Genomic DNA, 13,092 nt, shown 5'->3' on the forward strand with positions numbered 1-13,092 from the left:
CAGGTAAAATCAATAAAAATTTATGTTCAATAATTTATTATTTTTATAATCTAACCTTTACTCTAACAAGGAGAAGCGGGAAAGGAAGTTGTTCAGCACCAGCCATCCAAGGGGATGACACGGACGATGCTAGTCCATGTCTACTAGTTGGAGCGACGAGGAGTGACGAGGTTAACACAACTTGTACTTAGAAGAAATGTAGGTGAGAGGACACTTTTCATTATTGACGTAGTTACCAGAGGAGCTTGCGACGGGGAAAGAAGAGATTAATATTACACTCGTTCAGTTGTGGATGATGTAAGTTTATGACCACTTATTTATATAAAATTGATTTATCAAGTTACCTATATCAAATCATTTCTTGATTTCAAGTATATGTTCGGTGTAGCTAACAACATGCGGCTTAATGATGTATATGGGTTCATTGACCCCACATGACTCATGAAGGAAATAAATTTGATGACATCCAAGCATACATCACCATTTGTTTTGCAATAGGAAGGAGCTATATTTCATCCCTTATATACTTGGGTAAGTCAACTTTGTTAACTTTAAAGTTTCACTTATGATTTTAGTAGATAAAAATTAAGTTATTACCAATTTGAGGCACCATTTCAACTCTATAATAGTATGTAGATATTAGGATATAGTAAGTTGTTAACTTTATACATTGGATTGATTTATGCTTCTAAGTTCATTTATGATTACATTGAATTGACTTATGCTTCTAAGAAGTTGATTTATGATTACTTTGAATTGATTTATGTTTTAGTATAATTTTTATTGAAAATATATGTTTTTGAATTGTTTTGCGTTGTTAGATATACGCAGGTCTGGTTCTGCAGTTGGGAATGTTGCTGAAACACATCTGTTCTTAAAAAAAAAGGGAAATACGCCTCGGTTGTGACCATAACCGAGGAAGAAAGCACTATATGGCATCGGTTCAGGTCAGAACCGAGGCAGAAAGGTTGACGAAAAACAAAAAAAAGACATTAAAAACACTCTACTGCCTCAGTTCAGGTCCCAACTAAGGTAGTAGCGTCCAACATACTGCCTCGGTTCAGTAGGAACCGAGGCGAAAAGTCTGTCCAAATAAAAAAAGTTAAAAAAGGAAAAACTCTACTGCTTCAGTTCAGAATCGAGGCAACATCTACCTTTTTTGCCTTAGTTTAGAACCGAGACAAAAAGCCTACCCCTTTTTTCCTCGCCTGTATATACCTCGGTTGCAGAATCGTTGCCTATAGGAGAAAATAATCGCTGTTGTTTCCCTTTAGTATACTAGTGAACATAAAATCATTGAGCTGACATTGTACCTAGATGTATATATACATAAATATTGAAAAGTATTTGTTCCAAATGAATTCCACTACCCCCACAAATATGCAAGTTGCTTACATATTTCAACTCTAACATAATCACTATGTCAGAAATGTCTTGCACTGTCATGGAAAATGCGACATAGCCACGAAATGTAATGTAACCAAAATTATGTATTCAAACTTGTGAGAATTGTTTAAGAACTAAAAATTAACAATTTAATTTGACTATTGTACTAAAAGTAGCACTACCTCCTCAATTGATTATATCAAGAACCTCAAACATTACATTATTCAAGAAACATATCATGAATATAGATAATTATTTTCTTCCCTTCTACTAATTAAGATTAAAGTGTATTCCCTCGTAATTTTTAAATTTATCTAGCTAACATTTGTGAATTAGGTGAGTTTTGTATTATTCAATACTATCTTTTTTATGTCATAATAGCATCTCTAAAAATATATTTATATCAAATTTTAATTTCTAATTTTCTCTATCCTACTATTTACACTTTTTATTTGTTTTTTTTCTCTTAAATGTCTATTTTCCTGTAAACATATATATTATCGAAAGTGATATCTTTCTTTAAATGTAAAAAGAACGAGACTTACACTACAGGAATAATATATTATAGAAGCGGTTTTCTTCTGGCGAAATTTAAAACCCATATAACTCTAGGCGGTTTTAGATGAAAACCATTATTTTTATTTTATTTTTAAAATTTTCTTACGGTTATAAAGAAAACCGCAACTAACATTTATTACTTATTTATTTAAATAATAAATATTGCATCCCGTAATCATATATTCATATTTTAAAACTTTGTCTTTTTAACTTATCCCAAATCTCTTAACAAAGCAAAAAAAAAAAACCCTAGCCGCCCTATTTCTTTCTTTTCCTCTATCTTCCAGCTTCTTCTTGCCGTGGTTGTGCGATTGAAGATCCTTGCGGCAACTCTAGCAAGCCAGAGCCCTTGTGGTTTCATTCGTCGAAATGGAGATGATAACGCGTGCCTTCAGGTTGCGCCAATAGATGAAGAGAAGACCACTGTATACTGGCGACGGAAGCGGCGAGGGAGGAAAATAGGACTTGCATTGCGACCAACAAATATTGCCGGACGGGAATAGGTGGCGGTGGCTGACTTTGGCCGGCAGACAATTACTTTCTTTCTCTCTGTTTCTATTTCTATTTTAACCTTTCATCTCACCACCATTATCATTTACTAACCTTTCTCTTTTTCTTTCCTTCTTCTTGATTTTTGTTTTTCAATTTTTCTTTTTTCAGGCTGGGTTCAATGTGTGGAACGAGAGAATGGGTAAAGTGTCGCCAATGACTCTGCTCAGCTTCGCTGCTCCAAGCCTTCAGGTTTGGCTTCTACTTGGGAAAATGTTGCTACACTTGGAAGAAAAGGTGGCAGTGTTGCATGCCAGGAAGAGAGCAAAGGCCCGTGAAGAGAATGTCGATAAGAGTCCTACGATGCTTCCCTATCAATTTGGTTAGTCACGATGTTGGTTTCGTTGAGCCCCAAAACCCCTCACCTCGATTCCCTTTTTGAATCCAAGCTCGAATGTCTTCCCATGGAATTGCTTGTATTTTTCATTGGATTCAATTTTTTGGAGTTGTTAATTGCATGTTTGTTCATGTGTTGAGGGTTTGATTTGAGGAAAATGGATGGGTGTTAGTTTTCCTGGAAGAAAAAAAAGTTTTTATATTTATTTTTAGGATTTAATTAGATTAGGGGCGGTTTATCCATATACCCCAGAAATTTCGGAAAAAAACCCGCAGACAATCACTTCTGACGCTGGATTTCCCAATGGTTCTCTCAACCGCAGGAAATGAATTTTTTGGGAGTTAAAACCTCCGGTATTGACAAAAATAACCCCTAATAATATTCAATTTTTTTTGTAGTGTTAGAGCTTTTTTTTCATTAAAAGAAGTCATAATTTTAATTTTCTTTTTCAAAATTTTCATCTTATTTGAAAACTTCACAAGTGTAGTAGTATTAACAATCTCCCAACTATTCCAACTAAAATTAAAAATTTTTATTACGAAAATGTCATTTAGTAGAATTAGTTTAATGGAAACATAGTCCAAAGAATAATTGACGACGACAAAGTTATAATAGAATCATGATCAAAAGTATTTTTACAATTTACATAAATTCTATGATAATGATTCAAAGTAATTGTCGTATGGTCTTTATATTCTTTCATTGTAGTTCTAACAAACAATTTATTTGTGTTTTCACTTTTTCTTTCTCTCTTTTTTTTTTGTTTCCCTCCACCACTATTTCTACATTCAATTAATCTTGCCTTGTGGCCATTGTGGGAAACCGTTGAAGTGGTATTGAATTCTATTTTGATTATATATTAATTTGTGTTATTGATGAGTTCTTTGAATACATTGGTATTCGTTCAAGAGATGTCTGATTCATAATATATCGTATTATTTTATTAATGGAAAAATTCAAATTTTAGAAATTATGTCACTAAAATTTTAGAAAAATTATGTAAACTCAAAATTATGGTAAAAAGCATATAAATACTTTTTGGATAAAAATTCTATCAACCAACATGAGTTGGAGGTACTATCTCCAAAGCATCCGTTCTCCATGATTAATGATTTAAATAAATGAAGCTGATTTAGGATGTCTTAACCTATATATTACAAAACACCAAAAAATGATATTAGAGTGTACCCACAATAATAACATTACAACCATATCATTATAAATGTTCTTTAACATCCATTTGGAATCATAGAGGTAATTCTATGGTGTAAAGCTTTTGACCTCCAAAGTAAAATAATTGAGGTCAAAGTGTGTGTAGCCCTTCTATTGTTGTCCCTGATCACAGTTTCTTTGACAATTGAATTTCACCTTTGTAATTTCCATTTGATGTGAAATATGTAGGATGGAATTCCTCCCATTGATTGTAGTGTTGGCATCTTATTCAAGTTGGCTAGCTAATAGAGATGATTTTTGTGCCTTTAGTGTCTTCCTTTAGTATTGTATTGCCTTACCTACATCATTATAGTAGAACTTTCCCAATAATTTACATAAACCTCTTCTATATTCTCATACCCTTCCTTACCACTACCACCTTTGTTCCCCCTAAATAATACACATACAATATTATACATCTTTTTCAGCTTAGAGTATATTGTTTAGAGACCAACATTTTTAATACTAATTTAGGGATGTACTTAAATTTCATTCACTATTTCTTTGTGTTGTTATCTTATTGATTGTATACATATAAAAAAAACAAATATCTAAATATGAGAAGTGTTCAATTATTGAATTTGTGTTTTAACCAAACCTATGTTTTAACCTAAGGCAAAAAAAAGGTTTATTCTACATTCACCCTAACATTCTTAAAAATAATTTTGTTTCTCATTTTTTGAATTTCCTAGATAATTGCAACCCACATACATTTTCATATAATATTATCTTTGTTACTAAGCTTTAAGGTACTACATTGTTTTGAAGTGAGTGATTGCATGATTGTGTTGTATTGAGCTTGTCCCTATCCATCGATTACATATTGTTGATAGGGGGAGCAATATGAGTGTTGAACCCACTCCTTGATGTGTTTATTTTTTATGATGACAACAAATTGACTGTAACAACACAGATGTTGTGATGTCATTACAGAAATATGTTTCTATGTGATGAAATTGATATGTGAATTTGGAAATGTTTATTGTTGATAATGCATATGTTGACATGTTGTTGGTAGCTTATGATGTGTTAATATTTTTGTATGCATAGTGTATGTTATGTGTAATGAAAATCACAAGCACAAAAGCATATCTGCATGAGATAATCAATTACAGTTTTGTTGTAATCAATTAAGGTTATCAAACAACTTATGTTTTGAATTGTGGCAAAACAACAAGTTTTGAATCGATTACATTAGTTGTTAAATTGATTAAAACTCGTGACTTTGCATATATCATTTTCAAATGTGCTGTGATGAGTTTTTGAAGAGAAAAAGTTTTCAAATTTTGTTAAAGTGTTAAGCTTAATCGATTACACATTTTATGTAATGAATTAAGTCTGTTATCTTTTGAAAACTGTTTTGAGCTTAGTCATAAGTGCTATAACCATCATATTTTTAAATATGTTTGACTAGCATTAAATGCAAATTGATTACATTAATTGTGCATTCAATTAAGAGCCATGTTAGTTGGAATTCTGTTACACCTAATTTTTATGTAGCCGATTACATTACTAACATAATCAATTACTTTGCGTTTGATATGATGAAAACTATAAATTGACGCATTGCTTGTAATTGAATAAAGACTTTTGATCATTTATACACTTTGATATATGATAGTGTTTATTTAAGAAAGATTTACAGATTACATAGACGCTCCAAGAATCAAGAAGCGAAGAACTTGCAGAAACTTTAAGGATTCTTGAGAGGAAATTTGAGAGCTTGACTGACTGATCTTATTCGCACTGCTAAGGTGTATTTGCTGTGATAAAAAAGGTTTCTTCATTTGTTGATTGTGTTGTGTCCCTGGTCGTGCGCGACAGGAAGAAGAGTGAGGAGCTCTTGGACTTTGAGAGGGATTTCTCAAAGGGTTTCTGTAGCAAGAACGTGTGGTTCTGTGTGTGCAGTTGTTTTCTTTTCTATATTTGATTGTGAGTGGGAAATGTGTTTACATTGTGAGGGTGTGTTCACTGTAAAACCTTTGGTGTAATTCTCAAATCATTATAGTGAAATATCCTTCAATATAAGGTTGATTGGAAGGGTGACTGAATGTAGGCATTGAGGTCGAACCAGGATTAAACATTGTGTTTGTTCTTCTTTCCCTATCTCTTTTACTTTAAAATGCATACGTATTTACTTACATTGTAAGAAAGCTTCAAGATCATTCTATTTTTGCAAAAAGATTTTAAAAGTGTTCATTTTTATAACTCACCAATTCACCCTCCCACCTCTCTCTTGGTGTTGAGAAACAAGCCTCTTTATTTCTAACACATATATTCCATACTCTAGTTACAACCATACAATTGAAAAGTAGATGACTCATAGTTTCATCCTCCTCCCCACACATCACATAATCATTGTTGACTACTAGGATTCTTCTATTCATTAAGTTCTTTTTAGTTGATATTCTATTCAAAATTAACCTTCAAGCTATATATTGAGTTGATGGCACAACCTTAAATTTCAAAAGAAATCTAAAGATCGCAATATCTACCACTTATCGATTACTTTGTGGCCTTTCATATGCTGATCTGATTGTGCTCTTCTTCACCACACCACTTTCATTCATTCTCTATATTCATATTTATAGACTTTAGTTCTAACTCTACCATTTGGATTGATAATTCTGGCTTTTTCCACATGCCCTTTTCTATTCCACACACCATTCCCATTCATTACCATTCCACCATCCTAACTCCCTCACTATAGCCCATTTATTATGTGTATTTAGATATATCCTAGGGAATCTAATCATGAGAGGAAATTCTCCTAGCCACCTATCTTTCTAAAATCTTATCTTAATACATATCCCTAATTTCTACTTCACATTCACACCAAACCAATTCCTGTTTGCCCAATTTCCACGCACTTCCCTTAAATCCCTCCACCACCTTGATTTATGTCTAGGGTTATCATTATCATTCAAGTTTCTCCATAACCCATATTTGGATTGTACAACTTCTTTCCAATAATTTATATATGATTCCCAACCCCATTTTCACTTAGCTAATAAAGTAGTATTGAACAACTTAATGTCCCTCTATGCACCTTATATTTTCCCATGCTATCTTCCTACCCACTCCCTTCCATCCCTCAAGATATACCTTTGCAACTTTCTAATGGCGATACATATCTTAACTGACACTTTGAAGAATTAAAAGTAAAACAAAGGGATGACTGCAAAAATAGATTTAATTAGACATGTTCTACTAGCAAAAGATAGGATTTTATCATTCCACCAAGTGAGTTTTTTCTTAATCTCATTTACTTGGAAAATTAAGATCAATTTTGTTTGCTATAACAACACATTCTTCATAAACTTGAAAAAGATCAATAATTTGTAGAGGACATGTTATAGTTTTTTTTCCCTTGAGGATTGTTAATCCTCCATACTCAAACAACCATAATAGTAATGCCAAAGTAAAGAAAGATTTTTCCTTTGGTCATTAAATAGGATTAGAAACTTTCAATCTTTAAAAAAAATATTTAGTTTGGAGTCTTTAGATAAACCTTGACTTAAACAACAAACACTAACAAGGTCTGGAAACCTTGACTTAAACAAAAGATCTTAGTAAGGTGTGGGAACCTTGACTTAAACAAGAGATCCACCCTAATAAGGTGTAGAAACCTTGACTTAAACAAGAGACCTTAACAAAGGGTGGATACATTCATAAGTTGTGGGAACCTTGACTTACATACGAGACCTTAGCAGGGTGTTGAAACCTGGACTTAAACAAAAGACCCTAGCAATGTGTGGAAACCTTGACTTACACAAGAGACCTTTGAAAGGATATAGTTTAGAAATTGGGTTGGGGGCCAATGTGGAAACTAAGCTTAGGGGCTAGTGTGGAAATTAGGCTTGGGGCTAATGTGGAAATTAGGCTTGGGGTCATTGTGGAAAATGGGCTTGGGGGATAGTGTGAAAACTAGGCTTAGGGGACAGTTGGAAAACTAGGCTTGGATGTTGGTGCCATGCAAATATTGGGCTTATATGTTTGTGTAAAACAAATATTGGGCTTATATGTTGGTGCCAAGTAGATATTGGGCTTAAATATTGGTATTAGGCAGATATTGGGTTTGATGTTAGTTCCAGGTAGATATTGGGCTTATATGTTGGTGTTAGGGAGAATTAGCCTGAAATGTTGGTTCCACACAAATACTAGGCTAAAATGTTGGTGTCAATCAAATATTGGGCTTGGTAGGAAGGATTCTAGAAATTTAAGTTGACCTAAGTGTAAGTCACTCGCCTATATAGGAAGCTAATGTAATGGGTGCATGTATGTATTGCATGAAATACCTTTAATATAGTTTTTTTTTTATTTTTAATTCTCTTTTTTTGCATTATTTGAAAACCTTCCAAGTAATTTAAAAAATTGAATTGGTTACCATTTCATCATTATTATGAACTCTTGGAATCATTCAACTTTGACACTTTTTCTTGTTTTACATTTTTGAAGTCAACTCTTTAGTCTAATCAGTTTCTTGAGAAACCCTTATTTTGTATCATTTCTTTTGAAGTATTGTTTGAACAACATGCATGAAATTACAAAGGGTCTTTGAAAGGTAAAGAAGAGTAACAAGGATTGATTAATGAGTTTTCATAATTTGAAAGTTAGGGCACAAAATATGTTTAAGCTTGCCCCAATTATTGATTGTATGGAGAAAATGGTGGGGACTTTAGAAGTTGGCCCAATTTGAGGATTGAGATTGCCTTAGAGTGAAAAATGTATTTGATTTGCCCCCAATAATTGACGACCTGAAAAAATTGCACCAATTTGGGGATCTAGATTGGCACACAAAATTGAATTTAGCTTGTCCCACTTATTAATGACATGAAACAATTGAAATGATGGACAATTCACAAGTTGTTCCTAGTGTGACCTTGCCAGCCAACTCGAGATATTTCCTTATTTTTGGGATGGATAAACGACTAATGAAGCAACTGTCTCATTTTAAGTTTTAAAGTGAGGAAGGTGGATCATGTTAGGAGAAAGGTTGGCCAAGGTTTAGGTTCAACTAGGAGAGAAATGGTTAGGCACAAAGATGGAGTTCCATGGAGAATGACTTGAAAGAATGAAAGGGATTCCCCTTATTTGATTGATTGGTTAACCTTTGTAATTTTGGAGCTTTTGGAACATGTTAATAAAAAAAAATTGTTGTTAGCAAAATAGATGGTGTTTTGATTATGATAAAAACCAGAATGACTTTGACAACAAGTCCAAGAATTCAGTAAGAAAAAGATAGTGGAAGACTTGTAATTTATGTATAAAGCTTTTGTAATAAGTTTAGATCTAATATGTAGGACTTAGCTTAAGAGTAGAAAATGTGTTCCGTAAAATCACTGTAGTGAAACATTGTAGCATTATTCACATGAATAGTAATACTATTCACGTGAATAGTAATATTATTAACGTGAATAGTGACGCTCAACGGCAAGGGTATCGAGCTCAAAGCGAACATTGAAGAAACTAATCGTTGGAAAAACTAGCCGTTTACAGTCGTTGGAAAACTAGCCGTTTATAAGTGTTGGAGAAACTAACCGTTTATAGCCGTTGGAGAAACTAGCCGTTAAGTTTGTCTTTTAGTGAATGGAAGTGTCTTTGGCTTAAGTCTATAAATATACTCTCATTTCTTACTCAATCAACATATCCAGAACTCAGAAATTATTGTCAACTCTTTGAGAAAGCTAGAGATCTTGTGAAACTCTCTGGAGGCTTGGAAAACTTGGTATTGGTGGAGCTATTGAAGTGTTGTTGCTGTTGCTGAGGAAAAAACCTATCATCCTTTGTTTGTCAGAGAAGGTGTTCAAAGATAACAGTCATCATTTGTTGGCCAGAGGAGGTGTTTTGAGGTAGCTGTCATCCTCTGTATGTTGGAGGAGGTGTTCATCCTTTGTGAAGATTCAGAGGAAGTGTTCATCCCTTGTGGTGTTAGGGGAAGTGGGGTTCATCTCTTGGTGTGTTCAAGAGAGGTGTTTTTTAAACCTTTAAACTTGTATCTGTGTGATTGTATGTTTATTGGTTTTGTGATAGTGAATCGTTAAATTGTGTTTAAGATTAGCAACTGGATGTAGGATTGGTAAGATCCAAACCAGTATAAAATTACTTGTGCAAATCTCTCTTTCCCTACACTCTTTATTGTTGTTATTATTATTTGTTAAGTAAGAGAGAAGAAAAATAGTTTGAAAAGCACAAGAAATCAATTCACCCCTTCATATTGGTTAATGTCCAATTTCCATGCAAACCCATTCCACTGCAGCCGTTCTGACAATTGGTATGAGAGCTTGCTTTGATAGTCATTCAAATGGCGGGACAATATCAAACTTTTGTAAAGGGTGTTTCTATTAACAGACCACCACTACTCACAGGTGAAAATATGCATTTTGGAAAGTTAGAATGCAAATATTTATTGAGTCTGTTGATGACGATATTTGGGAAGCTGTTGTGTCTGGTCCTTTTGTTCCTACTAACAATATGCAGCAACCAAAGCCTCGTGATCAATGGACTGTTGAAGATAAGAAAAGGGTTCAAAATGATATAAGAGCTCGTAATTTCATTTCATCTGCTTTGACTGTTGATGTGTTTTACCGGATATCTATTTGTAAGACTGCTCAAAAAATGTGGGAAGTGCTGAGAGTAACCCACGAAGGTACAAATGACTTAAAGAGAGCTAGAAAGAATACCTTAATCCAGGAATACAAAATGATCAGGATGAAGCAAGGAGAAACAATATCAAATGTTCAAAAATGCTTCACCAACATCGTAATCCATCTCATTGGACTAGGTAAGTCTTTTGAAGTTGATGAGCTTAACATAAAAATTTTGAAATCTTTAGACAGGTCCTGGCAACCAAAAGTGTAGCAATGTTTGAGTCACAAAATCTTAACACAATAACCATGGCAGCATTATTTGGAAAGTTGAGAGAGCATGAACTTGACCTTGGAAGACTAGATGAAGAAGAAGCGAAAATTAAGAAAAATACTCTAGCCTTCAAATCAAAAGTAGAAAAGAGAAAGAGCAAAATGGAAGATGAAGACTCCGAAGAAGAAGAAAATTTAAGTCTATTAATCAAAAGGCTCAACAGGATCATGAAATCAAAAGACAAAGGGAGATTCAAAAACGAAAAGAAAGAAAATCAAGGATCTTCTTCAAATTATAGATGCTACGGTTGCGGAGAAAAAGGACACTTAAAAGCTGACTGCCTAAATCAAAAGAAGGGTGAAGAAAAAAAATTCTTCAAAAAAAAGAAAGCCTACAACGAAACAATTTCTGACTTGAGCGATTCTGATGAAGAAGCAAACATCTGTCTAATGGCGGATGACGACACTACTGGAAACCAAGTAAGTACATTTAGCGATTTAGACAATTCTAGTCAATATGATAGTGAAGATGAATTGCATGATACTTATGCTGCTTTATTAGTAGAATTTGAAAAATTAGATATTGCTCATAAAAAGTTGAAAAAGGATTATAAACAATTAAAATCAAAATTTGAAAATATGCTTGAAGAAAATGAAAATTTGAAAAATAAAATTTCATATTTAGAGAAAGAAAAATTTGTTAGCAGTGATGAATGTGCATCTTGCATTAATTCGAAGAAACTACTAGAAACAACCAAAGGAAATTTAGTAAAAGCTCTATAGAAAAGAATATGGTTGCTAAAAATAGGTATGTTCCTAATATTCCGTGAATGTCTTCTTTGTTTCTAACATCCACTTCTTAGATTAATTAGATGAAGCAAGTGGATGCGTGTAGTAGGCTATATGCACAAAGTAGAGTAGATATGCATGCAACAAATGTGTTTTTTCTCTTATAACTTTTTTTGTTTTTTAACGTTGAGCATTTAATGACATTTAATGCTTGTTCAGAACAACAAAGTGTTTTTTATATTTTCTATTGTTCGAGTAGTATTTTATCTTTTAAGGTTTTTTACTAAGATACCAAGCATTAATGAGACTTCATCGTTGGACAAAATGAATGGTTTAACTCATGATATCGACTAGTTTATTGTAAACACTTAAATATTATGCTTTCTCCAACTAGAGCATTTAACGAGTTGTCTTTCACAAGTTTTTGGGATATTAATTGACACTTTCAAATGGCTTACCAAAAACGTTGTCTCGACAGTTTTACATTCTTATCTATTTGAGAGTTTTGACCAATTACCATTTGGTATAGTATAGCTTCTACATTTAGCAAGACTCCCATTAACGCTTTAACTAGGGAATTGTTTAGTGTTGCATCTAGGTTAAGCCTAAGTGTTTTTCTAAGACTTTCCTAGGTTACTAGATTTTCAAAGTATTTAACTTATCACCAATGTTTCAAATATTCCTATATTCTTGTGATAACTTATTCATATGCTCATTTCATTTAATATTGTTTTGTTAAACTTTAAAACATGTGAAAGTGTTTAGACATTTTAGTCTTATAGACAATTTTGTCTGAACAGTCATGTTGCTGATCGAGGTGGGAGAGCCATCATTGAGAAGATGAGTTCAAGATATGAGCTTCAATGAGGAGGAGCTTCGAGTTGATTTGAGACCTTGTAGGAACGAAGGGAAGTGACAACCGTGCGGTCTGAAGCGTGCATGATGGTCACGCAATAGTACAACACCAAGGTTCGACTAAGGGGTTTTATTGAAAGAGACTTGATATGGCGAAAGACCTGCGAAACATGGAAAAAGCCAACGCATGGGAAGCTAGCAAGTAATTGGAAGGATTGTTTAGAGTAGTGGAATACTTGAATAACGGAGCCTATGACCTATGTCACCCAGACGGGAAAGTAGTGTCGCCTATGTCACTTGGACGGGAAAGTGGTGCCCAAATGGTATATGTCTCACTTGAAATTTTATTTTAGTTAATTAATTGTAACAGTTTTAAGTCAATTAATACAATGAGGTGTTCCTAGAAAAACTCCAAAAAATTTGCATGAGTAGATGCTTTTGTATGCACATATGAGGTTGGTGAACGACGAGTTCATCTGTGAACCATTGCCAACCTCTCAGAGTCGATGAACGTTAAGTTCATCCATGAACCGATTTATGCTTAAC

General features: G+C 33.5%; 1 protein-coding gene across 1 annotated transcript; it reads left to right on the forward strand.

Annotated features, from left to right (window-relative positions):
• The first annotated feature begins 10,438 nt into the window (after window positions 1-10,438).
• LOC148197006 (uncharacterized) lies at window positions 10,439-12,558 on the forward strand. The gene is made up of 2 exons (XM_088093569.1): window positions 10,439-10,881; window positions 12,492-12,558. The coding sequence occupies exons 1-2, from the start codon at window positions 10,439-10,441 to the stop codon at window positions 12,556-12,558; spliced, it is 510 nt and encodes a 169-aa protein (XP_087949695.1).
• The last annotated feature ends 534 nt before the right edge of the window (window positions 12,559-13,092 follow it).

This window comes from Vigna umbellata, chromosome 6 (assembly GCF_029865625.1).
Source record: "Vigna umbellata cultivar VRB3 chromosome 6, Vumbellata_1.0, whole genome shotgun sequence".
Classification (NCBI taxonomy): domain Eukaryota; kingdom Viridiplantae; phylum Streptophyta; class Magnoliopsida; order Fabales; family Fabaceae; genus Vigna; species Vigna umbellata.